At 45.4% G+C, this 27,243-nt stretch overlaps 1 protein-coding gene across 1 annotated transcript; it reads right to left on the bottom strand.

Moving 5' to 3' along the window:
- Positions 1 to 18,431: 18,431 nt before the first annotated feature.
- Positions 18,432 to 26,637, bottom strand: Fgf23 (fibroblast growth factor 23). The gene is made up of 3 exons (XM_087214196.1): positions 26,268 to 26,637; positions 21,034 to 21,137; positions 18,432 to 19,788 (listed from the first exon to the last, which is right to left on the bottom strand). Exons 1-3 carry the CDS (start codon positions 26,635 to 26,637, stop codon positions 19,324 to 19,326), a joined length of 939 nt encoding a protein of 312 aa, XP_087070322.1. The 3' UTR covers positions 18,432 to 19,323.
- Positions 26,638 to 27,243: the final 606 nt, after the last annotated feature.

Raw genomic sequence — 27,243 nt, 5'->3', positions numbered from 1 at the left:
CAGTGCTTTTGCTGGGATGACCATTTAACCACATTCATTCTGCTGCTCCCTGAACATGGGTCTTTCCATCTCTAGTGTCTTCTTCAATTTCTTCCTTCAGAGTTCTGAAATTGTCTTTGTAGAGTCTTCTATCTCCTTGATTAGATTGACCCCTAGGATTTGTTTTTGAAGCTATTGTGAATAGAACTGTTTTCCTGATTTCTTTCTCAAGTAGTTCATTATCGTTGTATAGAAAAGCTATTGATTTTTTTAATGTTGATTTTTTTTTTTTGATACTGGGGATCAAACTCAGGACCTAGTGCTTGCAAGGCAGGCGGCAGCACCACTGAGCTAAATCACTGGCCGTTAATGTTGATTTTATATCCTGGTGCTTTGCTGAATTTATTTATCATCTCTACAAGTCTTCTGGTGGAGACTTTAGGGTCTCCAGTGTATAGGATCATATCTGCTGCTGTGCTTGGTGGTGCACACCTGTAATTCCAGCACTCAGGAGGCTGAGGCAGGAGAATCGCCACTAGTTTGAGGCCAGCCTGGACCACATAGTTCAAGACCAGCCTGAATTACATAGTGAGACCCTGTCTCAAAACAAAAAACAAAACTCCAAGAAGGATCATATCTGGTAATAAGGATAATTTGACTCCTTTTCCTATTTGTGTCCCTTTTATAAAGCAATTGGAGCCATTTAGCATGTACTTTTTATATGTTTTTAATTTGTAGGTCAAGCTAATGTACCTTATACTTATTTAGTCACGTGTGTATATGTATCTTTAAGAGGCTTCCGCTATTATAAAGCCATATAATTTCTTTTTTTCTTGTAATTTTAGAGGATTTTTGAATGTCAAACCTTTAAATTATCTGGACTTGATCTTTGGCATAAGGTAAAATTCAGTTTTATGTTGTTTCCAGTGTGAAGCAAGTGGTTACCCCCAACACTTTTTTTTATTAAGAGTCTGCTCCTAGCTGGGTGCACTGGTGTGCACTTGTAGTCCCAGTACTCGGAGGCTGAGGCAGGAGGATTGCTAGAGTGTGGGAGTTCAAGCCCAGCCTGAGCGATAGTGAAAAGCATCTTAGAACAAAGGACAACAGCAGCCAAGAGCCTGCCCCTCCTAGTGGTGCAGCTCTGCTGCCTGCCCTCGCGCCCACCGGTGCTCGGCTGCCCTGGGCTCTGTGTTCCGGGACGACGCTCCTGCCTCTATCACTGGCTTCCCAGGTGGTTCACAGGGCGGCTCCTCCTTCTCCTTGGGGCTGTCTCTGCTGCACGCCTTTCTTGGAGCCACTCAGCACCGTCCTTGCGCCGTGTGACTCCCTTTAACACGTGCTTTTAGAACCTAAACTCCATCTTCCATCACCCGTGTGTGCGGCAAGGGCCAGGAGGGCCAGCGGCAGCGCCCTCGGGAGGCAGCGTTGGGCCGAGGCCTGCAAGCCCGCCCGCGGCCTCCCCGGGGCGGCTGTCATTTCCGTGTGGTCTGCAGTGTCGTGGTGAGTGGTGATCGGCCCGGCCGGCCTCCAGCCCAGGCCCCGCGTCCGCTTCCACAGCGGGGCTCTCGGCCCTGGAGATTCAGAGCATAGGCAGAGGTGGCCGCATCCGCGGAGCTGGCGCAATCTCCGATCCTAGAGCCCCTACCCGCCCTGTTCATGCTCCCACGTCCTGGTCCCCCCACTTTTGTAAAGTTCAGTCCTGGGCCCAGCAGAGGGAAGGCGGAGAAGGCCTCAGTTCTGGCTTCACCCCAGGGCTCATGGCCCCTGCGATCTGTTGCCACTGTGTCCACTCCTTGAGTGTCTTTCCCTCACTCAACCATTCGCTCATCTTCGCTTTCATACACAGATTCCCATTTATTGCTTTTTATACTATTTCTCCATTAAAATCTTGTTTTACCTAGCATCTTTATTTTGACTGTTGTTGGTTAGCTTCTTGTTACTGTAACAAAATACCCGAGGCAGACAGCTTATAAGGAGGAGAGGTTTCTTTGACTCACGGTGTTGAGGTTTTGGTCCATAGTCTGGACTGTGACCAGGCAGCACACCACAGTAGAGGGCATGCAGAGGAAAATGCTCACCCTGAGACAGCCAGGACGCCAAGAGAAGAGGAAGACACCCATGTCCAATATCCCCTCAAGCGCACACCCCCAGCGACCCAACTTCCTCCAACTGGGCTCCTCTCCTAAATCTCCTGCCCCTCCTGGTGGTGCCACAGGCTGTGACCAAGCCTTCAGCACCCGTGCCTCGGAGACATTGACTGTAGCAACCATCTGATTTCATTCAGGGGCAACTCAGGAGCCCTCCATGCAAGCTCCCAGTCCACACCCACCCTGGGCTAAGGCTGGGTCGCAGGCAGAGGTGTGGCATCTGTCCCCCCACGGGCATCATGTCCACTTGCATGAATAAATATATTCACATTCACACAGTGGGTTTGTAAAATGTTAAATGTTTCCATTATTTGTCTCCACTCTGTTAAAGAGAGTCATAACTTCAAAGTCACCCTTCCTGGGTGAACACGTTATCACCCCCGTCAGGGCAGGGTGACTGTTAATCATGGTTTGTCAACTGAGTGGCTGAAAGAACACCTGACCGGTCAGAAAAGCAAAGTGCAGGTCTGGGTGTGTCCGTGCCCCAGGTGTAGGGAAAGACAGCCTGCCGTGGGGTGCGGTGCGGGCAGCACCAACCTTAGGCCTGTGGCCCGGGTGGGAGGGGAGGGGGAGCGGGAAGGGTTCCGCTGGGGCCAGCTGCTCTTCACCATCACCTTTGGCCTCCGGTCTCCAGTTTCTTCACCTTCCTACGCAGACTTTCAGTGGCGGCTCCACAGTGAGCTTCTGGGCCTCAGCCTCTGACTGGGGCTGCATCCTCGGTCCTCTTGTTCTGCAGCGTCCTGTTCTTGGGCTGAGCATCTGCTGGCTTTCTGGCACATGGATGGCCTTCGCGGCTCTTCTGCTTCCCATCCTGTAGGCCTGGCTAACAAATCCCCTTACGTAGCCGCATGTGCATTTCGTATGGATCCTGGTCGTCTGAGAACTCTGATACCTGAGCATGCAGCACTCACAGCCTGGAAGGTGGATGGGCCCTCAGAGGATCCGTCCGCCATGATTGCTGTGGCCTCGGGGAGGCAGCATGCTATGGCGGGAGCACACGCTGGAACTCAGCACCCTCCCCATGGCCAGGGAGAGGACAGAGGAGCCGGGGATCCCACGACCCCTCTGAGGGCACACCCACAAAGTCCAAGCCCTCCCTCTGAGTCCAGACACTGCCTCGTAAAGATCCCACCACCTCGTAAAGATCCCACCACCTCCAGTAATGCTGCCCGGGAACCACGCCTCTAACACGTGGGCCTCTGGAGGACATTCCAGCTCCAGACTATAGCAGAGACTGTAAAACTTCCCCATTCCATACAAACACTGCCATTCTCCCGAGGACCCCCGTCAGTCTGTAAGCACACCTGTTGGATTACAGTACTGGATCCAGGGTGACAGTTGTAAGCGTAGGTCATCCTGATGAGTACCTGCTCACAGTGAGCCGCTCCGTTCAATGTTCAGCAGTACTGCCCAGAGGATGATATGCTAATTATTGTCGGGCGGAGCAGGGCAGTGACACAGGAAAGATGTGTTTTCAGAAGCTGAGATTCATTTTCTAAGCCTGGCTCTTAGTAAATCTGTGACTGAGAAATTCTCTTAATGTCTTTACTAAATAAAGATAATCATAATAATGTATATGTGTTTTGGCAATTTTGAATTTTTTGTATATCAAACCTACAGATAAATTACAAGAACAGTAAAAGGAATTATTGTATACTCTTTACCCACATTCACTACTTGTTTACACTTTTCCCTATTTGCTTCCTTCTTGTTGTTGTTCTTGTGGTACTAGGAATTAAACCTAGGGCCTTTGCACTGGGCTACATCCCCAGCCCTTTAAAAATTTTTAATTATATTATGAACACTAAGACAAACCAAATATTGACCTACTATTGAACTATAGTGAATATCTCCTAATATCTAGTAAATATTTCCTGAATGGAACAACAGCATACTGTGGAATACCGCAGAAAGCTAAATAGCGATCTAGAGAGTCATAAAGCTTAGCAGTTATACCAGTCAAGGCAGTGGGAGGGGCAACCAGAGAATGAATAAAGCAAAACTTGAAAAATTAATCCATGGGATATGAGAAGGAGGAGAGAAAAGTGAGATAAGGGGTGATATTGAAGAGTAAAAGGAAACGAACAGTGTTGGAATGCAGTCACAGGAAACAAAGAAAAAGAAGAAAACAGATAAACATTAAGGAAATGTTTATAAAGGAAATAAAAGAAAAATAGGGAAAAGAAAAAAAATTGAAAGAGGAAAAGGGTAAAAGAGAGCAAAGAAATGAAAAGAGGGAAAACAAAAGGATTGAAATAATCCCATCTTCCCTCCCCAACAAAAAATGAAGGAAAGGTAAAAAATAATTTAAAAAATAAAAATAAAAAAGATTGAGTCAAAGAAAAAACTTCCTGTGTTTTCGAATGCGTGGTTATTTCAGGAATCTGCAGTCCTGGGACCCAGCCAGTCACGACAATTGGGGATGTGGCTGCCCCTTCTCTCCCCAGGCATTGTCCTCACCCAGTATTGGGCCTGTTGGTCAGTCCTTGCTTCTGCTGCCCATGCTGGTGGGAAGCAGAGTGCACAGCAGGCTTGGAGCTGGTGAATCGTTGCACCTGACGCTGGCAGGGCACAGCGTGTCTGGTGAAGGCCTGCACGCTTGCATGGGGTGTGTCCAGTGCAGGACTTCCCACTCTCCTGATGTCCAGTTTCAATGCAGTGACCTGATAGTGTACAGGGGTGATTTCAATTATTTTGTATTTATTTAAGCAAGCTCTGTGGACTAATATGTTGTCTATTTTGGAGAAAGTTCCACATGCTTCCAAGAATGTATATGTGTTGTAGTAAGTAGAACACTCTGTAGATATCTACTAAGTCTATTTGTTTGAGGGTGTGGCTCAGCTCTGATGCTTCTTGGTTGATTTTTTCTTTGGTTTGTGAAAGTAGGGTATTGAGGTCACTCACTATGATCATGTTAGTGTTTCTTTGATCTTTTAAGTCCAGTTGTATTGTTTTATGAAATTAGGTGCTCCAATACTCAGTGCATATGTATTTATGATTGTTATCCCTTCATGTTGGAGCGTTGTCATAACTAATATGTAATGTCCTTCTTTGCCTCCTCAGGTCTGTTTTAGCTTGAAATTTACTTTGTTTGAGAATAAGATTGCTACCCCGCTGCTTTCAGAGTCCTGGTGCACAAAATACTGTTTTCTATCCTTTGACTTTTTAGCTTATGCATTTCTTTTAGGAATAGATGACTCTTCCTTCCTTCCTTCCTTCCTTCCTTCCTTCCTTCGTTCCTTCCTTTCTCTTTCTTCCTTCCAGTACTGGAACTCAACTCAGGACCTTTCACTTGCCAGGCAGGCACAGTGCCACTGAGCTACCTTCCAGCCTTAGATGAGTTTCTTGACTGCAAGACTACTTGATTCTTTTTTTTGTTCCAGACTGTCAATCTGTGTCTTTTAATTTGAGAGTTATTACTGAAAGGTATTGATACATTCCTGTCATGTTCTTTTTCTGTTGATATTTCCTTTGTTTTTCCTTCTTTGTTTAACGACTTGCCTTTCTTGATGTATTCATACTGTCTGATGTTTTGGCTTCATTAGCTCTGTCTGGGATATTCGTGACTATTTTTTGGAGTGCTGACTTGGCATTCATGTATTTCTTATCAATTTTGAAAGACAGTTTTGCAGGACATATTAGTCCAGGTTGAATGTTGTTTGCTTGGATGGGTGGAAACACCTCACTCCAAGCTCTCCTGGTCTTTAATGTTTGTGTTGAGAAGTCTGCTGCTATCCTTACGGGTTTACCATTATACATGATTTTTTGCTTTTCTCTAACAGCTTTTACCATTTTATCTTTTGTTGGACATTTAGCACTTTGACTAAGATGTGTTGTGGGGAGCTTCTTTCTCATCATAGTTAGCTAGTGTTCCATAAGCCTCACTTATATGTGTGTTGAACACTTTTTATTCTTAGAAATTTTTCTATTATGATTTTTGTGAACAGATATTGTATTCCAGGTGTGTTTCCTCTTCACTGCTTCCCCTTGAGTCTGCTTTAGGAGAGCTGGGAGCTTTTTTCTTGGTACTAAGAGCTGTGGTCAAATACACAGTGTGGAGATGTTGTCATTGATAGGAATGTCTCTTTAGTTAGAACCTGTTTTCCAGTGATGTGTTTGTGGCTTTATTTGTGTAGGGATATTGTTCACTCCTATAGATTTTCAGTTTAGTTAAGTTGGACCCTGTCACTGTGTAGTAAGGAGAGAATTTCTATTAGTTATAGCAATGTCAACAGAATCAAGCATGCATCAATCATGTGTACATAAACTTGTTTTGATAATTTCCCACTTTTCCCAATACCCTTTACAGACTGCCCTGTACTGGGATGTGTGAGGTGTGGGTATATGGAAAGCCAGGCTAGAGGGAAGAGGACAAGATATGAGAAATGTGAATCTGTAAAAAGAAAGTAGGAAGTCAGACTCTGTTGCAGCTACTTTATAGCTGGAGTAAAGGGCTGGTGTAGAGAGGGTTTTGGAGACTGTTTCTGCTGTTGAGAGGATGTATGCAGACGTTGGCAGTGTATTGGGAGAAATGGTGAGATTGCTGGTGCCTGTTAACACGCTTGGTGGTAGTTTTGTTTGCTTCCTCTAAGAGTGTGAGGTGGAGACAGTTGAAGGATCAGATGGAAGAGAGGGAGCAGGTAAAATGGGAACCCTTGAAACTTTAAGTGGCATAATCATCCAGTACCAAAAAGAAGGACCAAAAGAAAGAAGAGTAAGAAAATGAAATCAAGGAATAAAAAGAAAAAACAAAAACAAACAAAACATTGAAGAAACAATGACGAGAACCAACCAGAATAGCCCCAATCCAACCAATGAGCAAGGTTATAATAAGCACAATTGCCGAAACAAGAATGAAAACAGTGACTCAGTTCGTCCACACTGCTCCCTCTTCACGGGTGTCACTGGTTTCCATGCCATTTCCTTCTGTGGAGAAGACAGCGTCCAAGGCCTTGAGGATGGCTGCTGTCTCCTGACGCATACCCTGGTTTTGAGCTCTGGGCATATCCCCTTGCAGGCCTCCATAGTTCTGATTCTGCTGATGGATTTGGAAGGTGAATATCTCAGACCTCTCTGTTTCTCCCCTTCATGGGTTTTTCTTGCCTAGTTAAGCCCGAACGCCTACCCCAGGTTCTGGTTTTCATTGTTGCAGCTGTGCCCACGGGAGACACAAGAGTGCGCTCTTTCTCTCCCCAGGTGCTCTGTGATGTCTCAGGGGCTGGGCTCACTTCCTTTGCCCTTCTCACGGGTGTCTCCTCCCTCCGTGGGAGGACACGGACAGTTGTCGCACACTAGGCCATAGGCGGGAGAGATAAGCAGCTCAGTACTGTGATACTGCGGGAGGAGCTTCTCTCCTGCGGCTCCTGCGCGGCTCCGGGGTGGATGTGCCTCCTGGGAAATTTCGGGCACTCCGTTTTCAGTTTCTTTGAGTCCCCGGTTTGGGGGGTCTAACTTCGCTCTGCCCAGCGGGGAGCGTCCTGTCTGGAGGGGGAGCCTTGCTCCGTCCCTCAGCCCGGCCCAGTGGGCGCCGTCTGGGGTGAGGGCAGTACAATGTTCAAGTGGACCAGAGTCCCCCTCCCACCCTCCCAGTTCTGGATTTTGGTCAAGCTGTTGTCTGTTCATTTATTGCTCTGTGTCTGACTTTCACCTCCACCTCAGCGTAACTGCTTCCTTCAGCGCTCAGTCGGAGGCGCTCGCCTTTGCCAGCACCTCCCCACCTCCTGCTTCCTTTCTCTGAATCTCAAGATCGTGCTGTTTAAGCGCTGTGCATTTGCATGCCTTCTGAGTTTCTTTTGCCATTGATTTCAGTTTCATTGCTCTATGAGCTAATAATATGCGTGGTATAATGTTGACTTTTTTGCATTTACTTAAGCAGCCACGCTTTACTGGCTAGGGTGTGGAGAAAGTTCCACGTGCTTCAAAGCACAAATGTCTTCTGTTGTTGAGCAAAACACTGTAGATAACTGTAATCAGGCCCATCTATTTGAAGTTTTGGAACAACTCTGACATTTCTTTGTTGATTTTTCTGTCTCATTGGTCCCCTCCTCCTCCCTGTCCTTCCCCGTCCTCCTCCCCCTCCCTCTCCCCCCTTTCTTCTTTTTGAGGTAGGTCTTGCTGTGTAGCTGTGTAACCCAGGCTGGCCTCGAACTTACAGTGATACCCCTGGCCCTGCTTCCCAAGTGCTGGGATGACAGGTGTGCACTGCCATGCTCAGCTTAACTGATCTATTTGTACAGTGGGGCACTGATGTCCCCCACTTTAATTGTATTGATATTTGGCTGATCTTTTATGTCCAGTAGTACTTGTTTTATGAAGTTGGGTGCACCATTGTTCAATGCATATATGTATATAGCTTTTTTCTCTTTCCTGTTGAATTGTTCCCGAAACCGATATGTAGTGACTTTTTGGTCTTCTGATCAATTTTGGCTTTGAAAATAAGATACCTACTCCTGTTAGTTTCAGGTTGCTGTTTTATGGAATATTGTCTTCCATCCTTTGATTTTTAGTCTATGAACTTCTTTTTTGTGTAAAATGTGTTTCTTGTATATGTATACAGTTGGATTTTGTTTGTTGATCCATTCTGCCAATCTGTGTTTTTTGATGGGGGAATGAAAACATTGAGAGTTATTACTGATAGATATTTATTTTTTCCTATCATTGCATTATTCTCCTGTTGCTGATTCCCTTTCTCTCCTATTTAACTGCATACCCTACCTGGTATATTCATTCTTTTTTATACGTTAACTCATTTATTCTTTTTACTGGTACATTTTAGATACACATAATGATAACATTCGTCATAGGGCCTGTACATGACATAGCTTCCTTCTTTTCCCTCCATCGCCCTCCTCTCCCCTCAGCCCCTCTTCTCTTCCTCATTTATAAAAGCTTTCTTTCCATTTTCCCTTCTGTTCTTTTTTTTCTTGCCCAGCCCTTCCTTTCCCCCTCTTTTCTCCTTTTTTCGTCTTCTCATTTGAACATTTTCTTCTCATTTCCCAATACCTACTATAGATCTTAGTCTTTATTTACATTTTCAGTTTCTCACACCAGAGAAACAATGCAGTATTTAAACATGGGTGTCTGATTTATTTTACTTAAGAGTATAGTCTCAAGGTGCATCCATTTAGCTATGAATGTCTCAAGCTTGTCCTTCTTTATGGCAGAGTACTACTCCATTATAAAACCACATCTTCTTTATCCATTCATGAATTGATGGGCATTTGGGTTGTTTCTAAGATTTAGCTATTACAAACTGTGCTATCCCTGCTTTTTTCCTGCATTCCTGTTGTAAGGAGTATTGCTTACCATCCTTTGACTTTCAGTCTGTGAATTTCTTTTTGAATTAAATATGTTTCTTGTATGCAGCATATTGTTGGATCTTGCTTAATGATCCATTCTTCCAATCTGTTTTTTTTTTATTGGTGAATTGAGGTCATTTACATTGATAGTTATAACTGATATATTGACTTATCCTTTTCATGTTATTTTTTCCTGTTGTTGGTTCCTATCCCCTCCTCTGTTTAATTACTTGCCTTGCCTGTTGGATTCATTCTGTTGGGGTTCATAGAACTTGATTATCTCTTTCTAGAATGTCCTTCAGATCATTTTGGAATGCTAGTTTGGTAGTCATGAATTTCTTCAGGTGTTCATTGTCATAGAAGTGTCTTATTTCTCAATCAATTTTGAAAGATAGTTTGGTGGGGTACATCAGTCTAGGGTCGAGGTTATTTTCTTTTAGGCCTTGAAATACTTTAGTTCAAGCTCTCCTCAACTTGAAGGTTTGTGTTGAGAGGTCTGCTGTGATTCTAATGGGCTTTCCTTTATAGGCAATTTGTTTCTTTTGTCTAACACCTTTTAATATTCTATTCTTCTGTTCAATTTCTGGAATCTTGACTATTATTTGCCTTGGTGTAGTCTTTTTTTTGATCATAGCTAATTGTAGTTCTATATTCATTACTTATCTGTCTGTCAAATTCTTTCCCTGTTTGGTAAGTTTTCTGCCATTACTTCTGTGAACATGTTTTTTAAAATGTTGTTTGCACTGTCTTCTGCTTTTTCATTAACTCTGATCAACCTTATGTTATTCTTCTTCTAGCAGCTGTTGGATTAATTGTTCATAGTCCCTTGGTATTTTAAAGATATCTTTTTTTCATAATTGTTAAGTGCAATCTTGTCTTCTATATCTGATATTCTGTCCTTACATTGGCTCATTCTGCTGTGTATACTTTCAATGAAATTTTTAATCTCCTGGATATCTGAATTTGTTTCATGGATTCCATTTCTTTCCTATGCTGGGCACTCATGGTTTCCATCATTTTCCTAAGGTCCTCTATTTAAAAAAAAAAAATCTGTCTTCTCTAAAGTCACTAACCATGTCTTTCATTATGGTCACCATCTCTGTAGTTATCTGAGAAACAATTTCTGCTTTGATTTTTTTTCTAGAGCCTCATTCATCTGCTTTGTTACTTCCATTATTACCACTTCAGAGAGTCCAAGTAGGGGCCTTTCAAATTGTTCCACCTCATTGCCCCTGGGTTTGTCTTTGGTGAGCTGAAAGTCTGGGTTACATCTTGCTAAAGTGTCTTCTCATTTTCTATTTATTTTAGTTTAATTCCTGGGTTGATGTTTGTAAATTGCTTATGGCAGGTAGCTTTATTGCTAGTATTTAGAACCCTTAGGAAGTGACTACTTCTCAGAGATGTCTTCCAGGTATAGCTGGTTTTTGGGATTTGAGTCTGTTGCAAGACCCTACCTCTTCAATTTATTGGGGATGAGAGGCTGCTGCCCATTTGGCCTAATCTCTGATTCCTTGGCACTGGCCTATAGTATTGATTATGACCCTTAGGCAATCTCAGTCTTGGTGTACCAGGAAGAACAACTGATTAGAACAATTACATCACCTTGGCTAAAGTAATACAATCAGCAATAATAATAGCATCAAACAACCTAGAAAATGACAAACTGTGGTAATTATTAATTTGCTACCTTTTACTGTTTGAACTAAATTTGTGGTTATATAACAAAATCTAAAATGAACCAGAAAATTGTAAAATAAAATATGCCCTTGGTATGGTGATTTTATTCTTAGGGGAGAACATTTTAAAAGTGTCAGGGGAAAAATAGAGAAATAGAAGAGGAAGATATTAGAAGCAAGGCTGGAGGACAAAGGCAGATTATGCAAACTCTGGGAAACTGGTGAAGAAGACAGGAGGGAGAGACAAGGAAGAAATATAAATAAGAACAGAACAGAACAACTACAACAAAAAAACTAGAAACAATATTTACACATATAAAAACAAGAACAAACCAGCAAGAAAAAACAAAACAAAAACAAAATCAGGAAAGAAAAAAAAGGGAGAAAATAAGGGAAAAAATGTTCACTGAAATGTCTCTGCTGTCACTGGCAGACAAAGTGGGCAGACTGAGTCCAGATCCATGTTGATTAATCCCAGCAAGCCAGCCATAGATTTATGGCAGGGTAGTGAATAATCCCAGCAAGCCTGCACCTCTAGTTTCACTGAAGTTCAGGCTGGTTTCTGGCTGTGAGACTGGAATCTGATTTGTTCATCATGCAAATCTTGTGTGCCTTCTGCTGGCTTGAACTTGGCCCCTTGACCTCCTGCTGACTTGAACTCAGCTCCACCTCACTCTTACACTGGGAGCCACTAGATGGAGCCAGCCCACAGATGCTCTGAGTTCTAAGCTCAGTTGCCTCTCTCCAGGATGGCAACCGGCCAATTGCCCTCTCCTGGGGGACATCTGAACCTGAATAACTCACTAGTCACTGCAGTCTGCTGCATCCACTGCTCTGTTCCACTGGTGCATTTCTCCATGGAGGCCTCTGGGGTCATCAGTAGTCACCATGCATCTGCAGGTTTGAGCCGTCCCTCCCTCGCAGTGAGTCAGGGCTCAGGGAGAAAGTTCCGCTTGCTACCTCTTTATTCTTCATTGGAGGCTCTCTACATGCTCTCCCTGTGGGCTCCAATTCTCACTTCAGATCCTTGTTGGTCCTGAGGAAGAGGTCCTTCTCCTCTTTCTCACATTGCTATATTTCAGCATCTGGACACCAAGTCTCGGAGAGGCTGTTTCTCTGCTGCTCACCACTCCACCATCTTCCTGGAAGTCTGGGTGAGGTTTCTAATTCAATTCTACCCTCTTGTTCCACACACATTGTGAATTAATAGTCCACATCATAACCTCCTGAGATGATGCCTGTGGGACACTGCGATTTAACAACACCGAGTCTTCCAAATTGGGATGACTTATAACCATAATTTCTCTCAGCAGTATTTAGTAATATTTATGTATTTTGTTAAATTTGCCCCCCCAGTTTTGTCCCTTGATATCCAATATTTTTTGATGAATATTTAATGTCTCTGACTTTGTTGTAAATGAAATCCTTATATTTCCATTTAAAATTTAAATTCCAGTTGTTTGCTGTTGGTAAATAATGATTGACAGATTGATTGATTGATTGACTTTGGTGTTGGGAATTGAACCCAAAGCCTGTGCCTGCTGAGAACATGCTTTTTATTGAGCCACACCCCAATCTTGTACTCATTTATTATATATATGGCTTTATCTTGGTAGACTGGCATAGTATTTTTAGCTTTAGTTTAGTCCTGATAGTTACTTTGTAGATTCCTTGGGGCTTTTTATCATGTCATCTACAAGTAGAGAGTTTTATATTTGTATTCCACCTGTTTTTGTTTTATTGCACAGTGTAGGACCTCCAATACAATGAAATAGAAGTAGTGAGAAGGAACATTCTTGCCTTCTTCCTAATTTAAGATTGGGAGGTTAAGATATGGTGTCAGCTGAGGGTTTGCATAGGTACCCTTTATGTGGTACAGGAAGTTGTCTTACATTCTTAGTTTGCAGAGAAATTTTGTTCTGAATAGGTATTAAATTTTGTCCAATATTTCCTGCTTCTATGAACTAATGATAATGATTTTTTCTCTTTTATTTTGTTACATTAGGAGCAAATGTGAATGTCAATTACATTGATTTTAAAATGTTGACCCAAACTTTCATAGTCAGGATAAACCTTACTTGGTTATGATATATTATTATAATTTTTATGTTTTGTTGGACTTGGTTTGCTATATATTTTATAGGGTTTTTATAATTTCTTTGTTGAATTTTGGAATCAGGATTATTCCGTCATCTTAAAATAAATTGGGAGGTAGGTAGTCAAGTATCATAGCTCATTCTTGTAATCCCAGCTACTCAGGAAGCTGAGGCCAGAAGGTCACAAGTTTGAGGCTTGCTAGGCAACTTAGTGAGACCCTGCCTCAGAGTAAAATAAAAAAGCGCAGGGATATAGCTCAGGAGAGAGGTCAACCAACTGTGCGAAGCCCTAGGCTCAATCTCAGCGTTGCTAAATATGTAAATAAGAAGGTAGTGCTCTGGGCAGGTTGGGTAGAATTAGCTTTACTTAAAATGCTTAATAAAATTCACTGGAACTTTCTTTGTGGAAGTTTTTTTTTTTTTTTTGTTACCAGTGATCGAACTCGGGACCTTGCACTTCTGAGGCAGGCACCGGAACCACTGAGCTAAATCCCAGGCCCCTTTTTGGAAGTTTTGATGATTAATTTAACTTTCTAAATAGATGCAGGGCTATTCAAATTTTTTATGTCATTTTGGTAAGTTTGGACTTTTCAAGTAATTTATCCCTTTTATTGAACTTGTCAAATTTGTTGGCCTAGTTATTTTTAATATTCACTTATTATCTGTTTAATTTCTAAGGATATGTGGTGATGTCCTCTTTTATTACTCAGACTGAGTATTTTATGTTTTCTCTTTTTCTTAATGTTCTTGGCTAAAGATTTTTCAGTTGGATTCATTTTTTTAAATCAACCTCTCTATTGTCTGTTTTCTAACTTACTGTTTTCTTCTCTTACTTATGTGATTTCCTTCCATCTCCTTATTTGGGGCCTAATTTGCTCCTCTTTTTTCTTTCCCACCTTCTTAAGGAAAAAGCAGATTGATGAGCCTTTCTCTTTTTTTAAGCTCTGTTTTGTTTGTTTGATGCATGTATCTTTTTTTTTTTTTGGTACTGGGGACCAAACTTGGGAGCTTGCGCTTGCAAAGCTGGCGGCAAAACCACTGAGCTAAATCCCTGGCTGGTTTTTTTTTTTGAGACAAAACCTTGCTGTGTGCCCAAGCTGGCCTCAAAGTTGAGGCAATCCTCCTGCCTCAGCCTCCCGAGTTCCAGGTTTACAGGCATGCGCCACCATGTCCGGCTGCTCTTCTTTATAATATAAACTTTTAAAATGTTATGTTCCTTCTAAGCATACTCTAAGCTTCATACCACAAATTTTGGTGTGTTGTGCTTTCATTACAAATTAGTTAGAAATATTGCCTACTTTTACCTTTGGGGTTTTGTTTGATTTATGCATTGTTATATATGTGGTAATTCAAAGTATGTGAGGATTTTTCAAGTATCTTCTTGTTATAGCTCTCTAATTATTTGAACAGAGAGCTTTTGAACCTTTAAGTTAATTAGGACTTGTTTGTTGGCTCAGCATGTGAGCTAGCCTGATGAACTTTCCATTTGTTAATTAGGGTTTTTTGGTTTTGTTTTCTTTGGTACCAGCGATCGAGGATCGAACTCAGGACCTTGAGCCACTGAGCTAAATCCTGGCCTGAACTTTCCATTTGCATTTGAAAGAGAATGCATTCTGTAGTCACTGACTTCAGTGGTCTGTAAGCATCAGTTAGATGAAGTTAGTTACAGTGCTGTTCAGATACCCATATCTGCACTGACTTTTTGCCTACTTGTTTAATTGGTTATTGAGAGAGGAGTGTTTACATTTCCAACTAAGATTTGCACTTGCTCTTTCTCCCTTCACTTCATGCATTTTGTTGCTTTGTTGGTAGGGACAGAAACATTTATAAACTTTGTATCTTCCAGATGTACTGGACCTTTTATTGTTAGGAAATATTTATTATATTATTCCTTGTCTTGAAGCCCATTTTGTATGATATCAATGTAGACCTTTTATTGTTAGGAAATATTTATTATATTATTCCTTGTCTTGAAGCCCATTTTGTATGATATTTATTATGCTTATGGTTTTTACTGCATATCTATCCATCCTTTTCTGTCATGTGCATCTTTTATAGACAATAAAAAACTTATTTTAATCCAGATTGACCATTCCTGCCTTTAGTTGTAGTGTTTGGTTATTTATATTTAATGAGATTATTAGTGTTATTTGATTTAATCTATCATTTCTCTGTTTGTCCCATTTGAATTTTGTTTTAGTGCCTGCCTTGTTGGTTTCCTCTAAAGTAACTAAATACCTTTTGTATTCTAATACTTATATTGGGTTTTTACCCATACTGCTTTGCATTGTTGTTATTATCATTATTATTTTACTGGCTGTTTTAGGGGTTGCAATATGCATCCTTAACTTAACACAGTCTATTTCGAGACTTTTATGACTTTCATGTGCAATGCTGGATTACATAACCATACTATTTCACTTGTGCCTTCCATCCTGCATGGGAATTTTGCCATATGTATTACACCTTAGATATGTTATAAACCCTACACAGTGTTAGAATTTTTGCCTCAAGCAGTGTTTTAAGGAACTCACAGGAAGAAGGTAGACAATATAAAAAGTTGTTTAAATTTACTCACAGGGAAAGGGATGTAGCTCTGCAGCACTGCGCTTGCCTGGCAAGCACAAGGTCCTGAGTTCCATCCCTGGTACTGGAAAAAAATTTACTTAAAATTTATGAGTTCTGATGGTCTCCTTTTTCCTGTAATTCTAAATTTCCATCTGTTTTCACCCTGATAACAATTTCTCTCAGTTTTTATTCCACTTTTTTTTCTTTTTTTTTTGGTACCAGGGATTGAACTCGGGTCCTTGTGCTTGCCAGGCAGGCAATGAAACCACTGAGCTGAATCCCCAGCCCTATTCCACTTTCATTTTGAAGGATATATTTTTCTGTACATACAATTGTAAACAGGGTGCTTTTATTGTATTTTTTCAACCATTTCTATGTATCCACTGTCTTCTGGATTCCATTTTTTGGTGATGAGAAATCAACCATTGTTCATGTAGCTGTTCCCCTCTAAAGTCTCATTTTTCTGCAGCAGCAGAAATTTCTTTTTTCTGTGGTTTCTAGTAGTCTGATTATGATAGAGCTGAATGTGATCTTCTTTGTACTTATCTTGTGTGCACCACCATGCACAGCTTCAAATGTTTCTTATTCCCCAAACTTTTCTGCTCTTCTCTGAGACTCAGCTTACACGTGTGTTGGAAAGCTTGATAATATCTCACACGAGATTCTGTTTGTTTTTATAAAACTTATCTGTTCTTCAGATAATTTACATTACCTTTCTTTATCTGAAATGACCCTTCCTTGTTTATCTCCATTCTGATGTCAAGCCCATTTAGTAAAATTTTCATTTCAAGTAATATATATATATATTTTCTTTTCCTTAAGACAGGGCTCTCTGTGTAGCCCAGGCTGGCCTTGAACCCTTCTGCCTCAGCCTCCCCGGTGTTGGGATTATAAGCATGCATCACCCGGCCCAGATACATTTTTTAATTCTAGAATTTCTATTTAATCTTTGTTCTTTTCTTTCTGGAGATTCTTGACCTGTTTGTTCACTGTGATTATACTTTTTTAAAAAAATCCTTAAACATATACTCAATAGTGGCTTTAAAGTTCTCGCCTGCTGATGCTAGCGTCTGGGTTGGTGTCTACTGACTATATTTTTTCTTTTTTCTCCATTTAGTTTATTGGTACATTTCAGGTATACAATACAGTTACATTCATCATTGGGATCTTGTACTTTTACATGATGTATCGTGGTTCTTATTTTTTCCCCATTCCCTGCCCTCCCTTCACCCCCTCCACCCTTCCCTATTTACGAAGACTTTGTTTCCATTTTTTCCTTTTCTCATAATTTTTCCTTTCCCTTCTTTCCTTTCCCCTGCCCCTACAACTTCTCCTACCCCTTTGGACCTTTTCTTCCTATTCCTAATTCTCTTTTTAGAAGGAAACAAAGACCTGTTTATTCCCACAGGATTCTTTTGGTGATGCTCCTTCTCTGTAGGTTTTCAGGTCCTGTGGAACAATTAACAATCACCAGATGCACTGGGCTTTTATTTCTGAAACACAATAGAGGGATAAACTTTATAAGCTAACACCAAGTCATTTGTTTCCAGAAAACTTGGAGAGAACTTTTGAAACAGTAATAATCTGCCTTTGTAAGTCTGTTTTTGTGTGGCCAAAGAAATAAAATGTTTTCTGATGTGCTCTGGTATCCACCAGCTGAGTCTGTCTGTAAGGTGGAGGACTCTGGCTTCTAAAAGAGCCATAATCAGAAGAAAATCCCCTTTGCAGACTTTGGTGATGATCTGAACACCAGCTCAAACAGTGGACTACGCCAGTTCTTTTACAGTAGTTGTAAAAAGGGAGCAGCTGAAGGCTAAAGTCAGGTAATAAGGAATAACTAGAGGCCTGAGCTGATGTGAATTTGAACACAGAGAGATGCAAAGGTGTAATAAGCATTGTTGCTTCAGGGGTTCTGGTAGCCAGATGGAGATGAAAGAAGGAATTTTAGGAACATCTGCCTCAAAAACAGATGGCACTGACTTGTAACTGATAAACTCTCTTTATCTTGGTGGCCCCCAATCACATGCCACAGGGCAGCGACGCCGTGTATGTGTGCAGTGTGTGCACTCTAATCTGGATCTCGAATGTTCCCTGGGTCCCCACCCCGGGGCACCAGTGGAAGTAGTGGAATCTTTAAGACCCTGTGGGAGGGACTGTGGTCCTGGGGTTTGGCTTTGAGGGGTACTGGGACCTCGGCCCCTTCCTCTTCCCCTTTGGCTTCCCAGCCACCAGATAAGTGGTTTTGTTCCACCACACCCCCCTCTGTGATGTGCTGCCCCCTGCCAGAGCCTGTCAGTAATGGGCCATGGACTGGACCTTCTGAAACTATGAGCCAAACGGAAACTTACTCTTCATAAGTCGACCTCTCAGGTATTTGTTAAAGGGATGGAAAGCTGACTGACACAAGGTAGCCTCTGGGTACTGAGATATTGATGTGCTTGTGTCAGTGTGAATTTTTCAAATAAAATATTCTCTCTTCAAAAGGAAACACTTTAGGGTTAGAGTGACCAGAAATCCAGTACTGGTAAAATGTCATTGTTTCCAAATTCTGATAGCCTTTTCAATTTCGCATTCTCCAGGTTTCCCTACTGTTTGTCCCTCCATAATCCCTTTTTATTCCCATGAGTGGATGTGTTTTATATAGTAATACAAAAAAGACTCACAGTAGAAGCTGAGATAAATTTTATTTTTCAAGAGAAGGAAAAAGTGAGATTAAATTTTTATAAATATCTATAAATACAGAGTGATAGGCAAAAATCTTCAAATAAATAAATAAATATTGCCACACTCCAAGGAACACAAGAAATTGTAGGGGCTGCCTTGGCTCCCCAGAGAGCGAGCTCTTGGGGGTGGTGCTGTTTCTGAGACTTCAAACAGTTTCTTACCCGTCTTTTCGGGGTTTCCATCTAGTTATCGGCAGGGGTGGGAGTGGGGCTCCAGGGAAACAGGCCAAGGTCCCCAGAGGAAGTAGAACCCCCTAGGAGAATCTCTGCCCTCCGCGGCTGCACACCGCGATTCACGGCCTTAGTGTTTCAAATGGAAACTGGTCCTCAAGCTCGGTTAAAGACCATCAGGTAAAAACAGTTGTCCTAGGTTTTTCTGCTAAGCAAAGAGAAGGGATAATTTCTAGGACTGGGCTTATTTCTAGGTCTCTGCTTATTACGGTGCTCAAGCCGGAGGCCAGGAGCGGAGGCGGTAGAGTGGGGTCCTCCGGGAGGAGCCAGGCCCCGGCGAGTCTCGGGCTGGGGCGGCCGAGTCCTCCGGCGGAGCGCGCAGACCCGCGGGGGCCCCGAGTCCTGGGCCCACCTCGCTCAGGAGAAGCGCAGTTTTTCAGGGCTCGGAGCTTGCCCGGAGCAGTGCGGCGCCTCCGGGCCCTCTGGGCACCTTCACCTGCAGCTGGAGCTCCACGCGGCGAGGACGCGGCGAGGACGCGGCGAGACCTCGCAGGGTGGGTTCTCGGAGCCCGTGCTAAGCCCACTCCGCGAGGCAAACTCGTCAGAGCCAGCGCGGCCTTCGGTCCGCCGCGGCTCCTCCCCAGGGCGGTGCTGGGTCCCGCGCCCTACTGCGCCCCGCGCCCCGGGCCGCACCCCCGGGCCCGCGCCCCGCCGCGCGCGTGCGCCCTGCCGCCCCGGAGCACCCCCAAGGGGTCGCTGGCGGGGCGCGCGGCCTCGGCCTCGGCACTGGGCAGCTCCCGCGAGCAGGCGAAGGGCGCGGGCGTGGCGCGGGCGCGGGCGCGGGGCTGGAGCACGCGCAGCGGGTCGCGGCCCGGGTCGGCCTCACCCTCGGTCTCGTCCTCGGCGCTGCGCGTGCTCCGCCGCGGCCCGGGCGTGACGAAGCGCGCGAGGGGCAGCTCGTTCCGGCGCGGCAGGAACTGGGAGGAGGGCGGTGGGTTGGCGCCCGGCAGGAAGGGCCTCTTGGCGCGGCCCAGGCTGACCAGGAAGCGATGCTCGGCAGAGTGGTAGACGTCGTAGCCGTTTTCCAGCCGGCGGTGGCGGAAGCGGCAGTCCCGGGGGCTGAAGTGGTGCTGTGGGGAGCAGGTGCCGGGTGAGCAGGGCCGCGAGGCCCGGCCGAGTCCCCGGCCCTGCTGCCCGCACCGGAGGCCCGCGTGCTTAGCTAGGCCCGGCCTGGCCCCGCTCTCCGGGCGCCCGGAGGTGGGTGTCCTTCTGGGAAAGGGATGAGTATGCTCCCGGCTTTCAGAAAGTGACACCCGGGGCCTCAGGCTCTCGGGGTCTTGGCAGGGGACCCAGGCTGGTATCTGGGTGAGGGTGAGGCCCAGACAGACCCGGGCACAGTCAGCCTGGGGTCGGGTTTCTGGAGGCAGAGCTGGCTGGCACGCAACACTGCCCCCCCCCCCCCCAAGCTGGCTCGCGTTCATCTCTTCGCAGGGAGAAAGGAGATGGGACAGAGTTTATGGAGCCAGCTACCAACAAGGGTCCTCAGGGCGGAGAGGTCGGTAGTTTGGGGTTAGGGACAGGAAATCACTAGCAGATGAGCTGCCACTGGTCCTGCTGCCTTCTGCACAGACCAAGGCCCGTACATATCCACTTAATCAGGCTCCACCAGGTATTTGATAGACAAGGACGATCTGTTTGCCTAAGTGCTTTCAGCAGTGGTTTATCTTTGGGTAGATACTGCTGCACTGCTGGGACATTCCAGTAACTGGAACGGAAAGTGTCTCCTCTCCAGAAATTTCTAGTGGGTTTGTTTGGTGCTAAGAGACACCTGAGACATCCAGTGCTCTGTTTGCCTGTCTCGGAATTCTCTGGCCTGGGCCGCAGGCTTCAGTCTGGGGGACACTTTGCTTACAAATCTGAGGGACAGGCGGTCCTCAGCAGGGCACGGGCAGTTAACTGAGGTCTTTGTTAACTGGAGGGAGCCATAGTCCCGCTGTTCACTTCACTCCACTGAAGTTTGGAGAAGTGAGCGGATTTGCCCTGGGTCACAGCTGGTGACAGATCAGAAGGAAGCCAGTGGGCCCTCAGCTTTCTAATGTGTGCTATGGCAGGAGCTCACACGACCCAGGGGCCCGTGGCTGCGCCTGGGTCCATCCTGGATGCAGAACTGGGTGGCGGTGGGCTGGGAAGACCGGACTCCAGATTCCCTAGGTTCAAGCTGCCCATACCTGTGTGCTTCATCCTTGGGCTGCATGAAGTAGCAGTGAACACAGGTCACCCGGGGACAGGCAAATGGAGACTTTAAGCTAGGGAAGTCTGTTCTGTCAGAGGGATCAGATGGTTGCAAATGGTGACCAATACAAAAAGAGACTCACTGATCCGAAAATGTTGCCTCTGAAGTCCATACAGAGGAATCTCCTGCTCATCACCCCAGTTATCACCACGAAGCCAGCGTCCTCAGATCTGATTGTCAGGGCACCTGCAGAGAAAGCCATGGAGGTCAAGGGCTCCAGTCAGGTCCCACAGCCATCTCCTGAAGACCCCATGACACCTCCTGGAATTCTTTCACCTGTGCTGCACATGTTTCTCTCCATCTGGTCTTTATTTCTCCCTTTGCCAGCTAATACTTTTTTTCTTTTGTACTGAAGATCAAATCTAGGGCCTCACATGCTAAGCAAGTACTCTCCCACTGAGCTACACCCCAGGATGTTTTTAAAATTTCAGTTTTTGAGACAAGGTCTTGCTAAGTTCCCTAGGCTCGCTTGCTTCAGCTTCCTGAGTAGCTGGGATTACAGGTATGTGCCACCGTGCCTGGCTTCTGGCTAATACCTTTTAATGTTTGCAGTGGTGTTTATGTACTTCCAAGCCTCAGGCTTCTGTGATTTGAAAATCCACATTGAGATGTCTTATGGGTCTAGCTTGTCTACATTCTGATTTTCCACACAGATGTGCTGGGTCAGAGTTGCCCGCCCTCTTCCCCAGACGCAGGTAGCACCCCACGAAGACTTTCCACATCTCACTAACCAGAACTGGCTGCTCCTTCTCAGCCCGAAGGACAATGCCTGCACCCTTACCACAGCTGGTGATCCTGCCCTTGCGCTAGGGTTACGTGTCTGTGCCTCCTGGCAGGAGCTATGCTGGTGCAGAGTGTATCTGTCTGCATTGATGCATGGCATCTTCTCCTGGGGTTCAGTCCTTTGTCCTTTACTCACTCGGTGGTGTCCCTTCCCAAGTCAGTCCTCATAGTCTTCCGTGACCTCATTCAGAAACTCGTGTGTTGAGGGCCTGGAGTCTGGGTGTACTGCCTACACCACGAATACTGATGGCAGCGTAAGTGTGCTTTCTCTTCTGTGGTAAGGTACAGTCAGACCACATGGTGATGGGATAGGAATAATGATCAGTGAAACTCCTCCCAAAACCTAACATTTTCATTCCAAAACCCTTTTCTAAGGTCTCTGGGGTCACTTGCATTTACCTACTGCTATGGCTCATATGCAGATGTTCCCCCAAGCCTCAGGCACTCACAGATGGAGCTTTGGGGACGTGATGGATCATGGGTGTGTGATATTCATCACTGGATTAGTCCACTGATGGGTTTACAGTTGGTTGTGATGTTGTTCTGGAAAGTAGGGTGAGGTAGGAGGTCTGGCAGTTATTTAGATTCTTCCAAGATAGTGTCTGCCTATATGTCTCAAATAGAGACATAATTTTGAGGCTAATTTTGTGGTGAACCTTGGGAGATACATTAGCAGTGTATAAAAAATAGTTTCTGTCCTGATGCCTTTTCAGTCCAATTGAGAAAAAAATCACAATAACTGTTTTTGAGTTGTTGTACTCTAAGAACTTTATAATTTTAAATTCTCAAAGCAACTTATATTTTTTGTTATACTGTTAATATTATTTTAGTAGTAGCAGAAGCATTCCAATTTAAATGACAAGCAGAACTCAAACTCCAGGCAGAGACATCCTCCTTGGACACTATAGGTTCCGCCCTGCAGAAATTATTACAAGAAAAGACAATGCAAAGGGCTGAAAAGGCTGCCGGCAGGAGGGCATCGCATTTCGGTGGCCCTGCGTGCTGGGGGACAGGTGCTGAACCCGGAGCCGGCACCGGTCCCAGTTCTGCTGCTTACACCTCATCTCCTCAGGCAACTCACAGCTGTGGCCTCAGTTTCCTCAGCTGCAAGAGGCGCACCAGACAGGCACCCCACCTCCTTCACAGGTCGCCCTGTCAGGTAGCACAGGCTTGCACATGGGTGCTGACCGGGCTGTGGCACGCTCACATCTGACCTTGGGCTGCTGGGGCTCAGGGTTGGTGTGGGCAGGGAGTGCAGATTTTGGTCTCCAGGGTCCCAGGGGCAAGGGCTCAGAGCAGCTGCAGTGGGGCGGCCGTGCACAGGTGTTGGGCTCCCCAGCGAGAGCTGAGGGGAACGTTTAGGAAGAGGAAGGCTTCCTGGTGCTCTCAAAAGCACAGATTCCAGGGAGAACCTGGCAGAAGAATGGGGAGCATCCCAGGCTGCTGGAGCCACCCCACCCGCTCCAGCCGCTGGAACGGGGCAGGCTGGACAGGGGAGGACAAGACCTTGGAGGAAAAGGGATCCGGGGTCAAGATGTCCTCGGGGTGACTTATACTCCTTGGGTGACCTTGAACTTTGGTGTTTTCATGTGTAAAGCAAAGGCAGTAGAAACATTTACCTGAGAAGGTAATGGGATACTTTCAGACACTAGACAGGGATTTTTACATGCTAGTAATTACAGTGCTACCATTGCTACTTCCCTTTAACTTCTGCTATAAAAGAACATTATCTGCTGTATTCTATTCTCATCGCCAGTAAACGCCAAGATAAGGGGGAATGTACCCTCCTTATGAAAAAGTGTTGAAGAGCCTGAGGTAATTCAGCTTCAAGGGAAGAAAGTTCCATGGGGGGCAATGAAAATACTAGGATCTGGGAAGTGATATTAGCCAAGCCTGGGCTGGGGGTGTAGCGCAGTGGAAGACGCTTGCTGGGGTATTGAGGCCCTGGTTTGAGTCCTCAGCACCATAAAAGAAAAGAAAGCCCTGTTAACCAGGCGTAGTAAACATCTCTTCCCCATGTTTCCCCAAAGTGAGCTCATGTTCACAGTAGGACAAGTATGTGGGTCTGGGGGAGCTCCAGCAGCTCCTGACACCCAGGAGAAACCTTATAAGCAGGTAGTTTGCAGGGTGACCATTGTCAAGACCAATTACCTGAAAGCAGTTGGGTACTCAATTCTTAATCAAGAATTTACTAAAAACAAAACAAGCAGATTCAGATTTCACTGGAAATGTATAATTAACCAGGAGGAAAAACAACCACAAACTCATACTTTCCCATCAGTGTAAAGGTGTTGCTTTCCATTCATCCATGAGGTCATTTCAAATCCTTCGCCAAAGAGCTATCTACCTGCTCTGACTATCCATAGTTCCTCCTTCTTTTCTTTTCGGTAACTTTTAACACTTACTAATAACTTTTTCCCTATGGAAATACACATGTTAACTGATTGAACAGTGCCAAAGGTTTTATTTAAATCAGGAAGGTAGATGTCTCCTCCACTATTCTGACCCTAGCTCCTCTCCCCAGGTTAGTGTCACTTCCCAAACCCCTTCGCAGTGCTTAGTCCACATATCAGATGGAACACACACACAAACACACACACACACACACACACACACATACACACGCACACGCACACGCGCATGCACGCATGCAAGCACCTGAGGTTAGCTCAATGCGTTTCTCGCCCTCCTACTCACACTCATTCACTGCAGCTGGCATGCTGGGTCCTCGCCAAGCCTGGTGGACTTCCAAGGGTTCTGCCCCATGGGCTGCCTGCTCGGGGCTGATGGGACCCTTCCCCAACACTGCCCGCCTGAACTGCTCTTGATTTCCTGTCAGGAGGACGTGACTTTGGAAGGCTTCTTTCAGCAGAGATTCCGTGATTTGAGAGAAGTTCTAGAAGCACTTTATTCCCTAGTTGTAGGGAGCCCTTTCAATCTATGGGAATCAAAATGATTTACCCTACTCCACTGCCTTGCATTTTACATCGTGGGGAATCTTGCAGTGACAGTCAGGGCAGCCCTCTGTAGAGGAAGAGCTTGCATTTCCCAGAGGGCTTATAATGAGCTGGGGAAGAAGGAGGAGGAGGAGTGGCAGATTGAGGCCTCTGGAGAACTGTGTGGTCAGAATTCAGTCAGACACAATGAGCAGTGCTGGGGCGCAGGAAGAGAATCGTGATGATGTCAGACTCTCTCTGTTGAGCTCTGGCTTGTCTCTCAGGGCGCCTCGAATCCTGAGCCCTGCTCTGTCCCCTGGAACATGTCTGGTGTTTGAGGAGAGCTCTCTCCCCGCTTTCACCCCCTATGAACACTTGGAAAGATTTAAGCTGAGCTCTGCCTGTGTAAATATCTGGCTATCAGCTTCAAGGTTCCTTGGTTTCTAGTAGAATGAATATTTTGTACACAGCAAGGCCAGAGAAAAAGTAATCAGTTTATTACAACAACAAAGGGAAAATCATAATTCTTATAAGTAATTTCTCAGCTACTTAAAGATTATGATTACTCTTTCTTTCCTTTAATCCGAACCGTATTGGATCAGTTTGTATTTTTCTGTATCCTTAGAATAAGCTTTGCATGTCCTCCTAAGATAGAAAAGCCTGTCTTTTCAATCCCCCCTCCCCTCCTCATTCTTTATGAGGATGCACAGGAAGGGCCCTTATTTGAATCACAGCTAATTGACTGACTGTTGCACATTATCATCCAACTTTCCACAAACCCAGTCTTTAAAAACATCCCAGTTGGGCTGGGAATTTAGCTCAGTGGTTTCGGCGCTTGCTGCACAAGCACAAGGACCCAAGTTCGATCCCCGGTACCAAAAAAAAAAAACCACCAAAAAAAAATTCCGGTTGTCTCATGTTGCCAATGCGTTTGCCACTAGCTCAGCTTCTGGCCAGGTAGACACCTTTCAGCTCCACAGAGTAGGACCAGCAACCTATGGTGCAACCTATGGTGCTACCTATGGTGCTCAGCAGCAGCCAGCCTCTGGATGGTTGCATGGAAGGAGACTAGGAGGGACAGGCTGGTGTCTGGTCAGGTTCACCAAGACGCAAACCAGGGTGGAGGGGGGTCTGTCTTTAATACGTGTGGGGGCACATTGTATAAGGCCAGACCCTGAGTCCTATTCCAGTCCTTGGAATGATACAGAAATCCCCTTCAGTTTCCCTACTTAACCTCATTCAACATTCATGAGATCGCCTGTGGACCTATCTGGTTTCTTGTCCATTTAGATTCCTTGTCTTTCTGTATGTTTTTTTCGAATCCTTGGACAGGTCAAAGGGAAAGTGAGTCCTATCTTAAGAAGAGGGTTTTGATAAATTCATTCATGGTGAGAGAAACCAATAAATAGCAATTAGAGAAGTGGCAGACTCTCCCCCTAAAGTCTATAACACACACACATGCATATGTGCACAATTAAGTGTTTTTCCAGGCAAGAGGCTAGGAGGCTGGGTTAGCCTCTGGCCTGGCCCAAGGTTTCCCCAGCCCCCCTGCAGGTGGACACGGTGTGCCCCTACCCAGCCCAAAGCCCCTACTCACTGTAGATGGTCGGGTGAGGCGCGCCATCCACATGGCCGTCCTTATGGATCTGCAGGTGGTAGCTGTTTCGGGCCGTGGCCGTGTACAGGTGGGTCAGGCCACCCCAGCTGGAGCTGAGCAAGGGGGAGGCATCGGGATAGGCTGCGACCCGGCTCAGGGTGCAGACCAGGACCCCTAGGCAAGTACCCAGCATCGCACCCCTCTGAGTGCCGGGTTGAGTCTGAAACCTGAGCCTCCTCCCTGGACTCTTCCTCCTCTTCTCTGCAAGTAGCTGCTGTGAGGCTCTTAGGCTGGATTCCCTCCTTTTCCCGCTCCAACTTTTAAAGGGTAACAGTGTGACATCAAACCGGAAAAACTCCACTGTCCACATCCTCTGTGTTGTAATCAGCTATGTGAAGAAAGTGCAGACTTCTGAGGCCCGCGGAAGGCACATGGTCAGAACACACACGGACGCACACACGCACACACCCCCTCACTTTCCAGCCAGTGCTCCCAAAAGTGAATCCTGTGTGGGTAAAGTTATCTGTGACCCTGGGTTGTCTGTGACCTGTCCCACTTCCACCAGGAAATGTGAAGGCAGCCAGCGGTCCGAAAACACCCAGCTTCAGTCACACAGTGGCCGCCTCCTCCTCGGCAACCCAGCTCCTGCCAGGCCGCTCACTGTGGTTTCTGGGATGCTCCTACGCCCTGCTCCAGAATGTGCTCAGCACTGCCCATGTCTGAGCACAGGTGGGTGACACCGCCATTAGCCAGACGGCACATGCGAGATACGCAGACTGCGAAGGGACACGAAAGCCACGGTTGCTGTGTGGGAAGAAGGAAGACAAGGCCTGAGTGATCGGACACGCAAAAGTCCATTTCTGTCTCCCAGGTCTGGACGGTCCAGCACACATCAGCTGGTCACGACGGGTGTTCCAGTAGGAAAGAGGCTCCCTTAGAGGCGGCTAGGGTAGGAAACACTGCTGCTGGGCGGAGA

This window comes from Heterocephalus glaber, unplaced genomic scaffold, assembly GCF_053883595.1.
Source record: "Heterocephalus glaber isolate CG9 unplaced genomic scaffold, H.glaber_assembly_v1.0 deba00001444, whole genome shotgun sequence".
NCBI lineage: Eukaryota > Metazoa > Chordata > Mammalia > Rodentia > Bathyergidae > Heterocephalus > Heterocephalus glaber.
The sequence above is the reverse complement of the archived record's forward strand: the minus strand, read 5'-3'. Positions and strand labels throughout refer to the sequence as shown.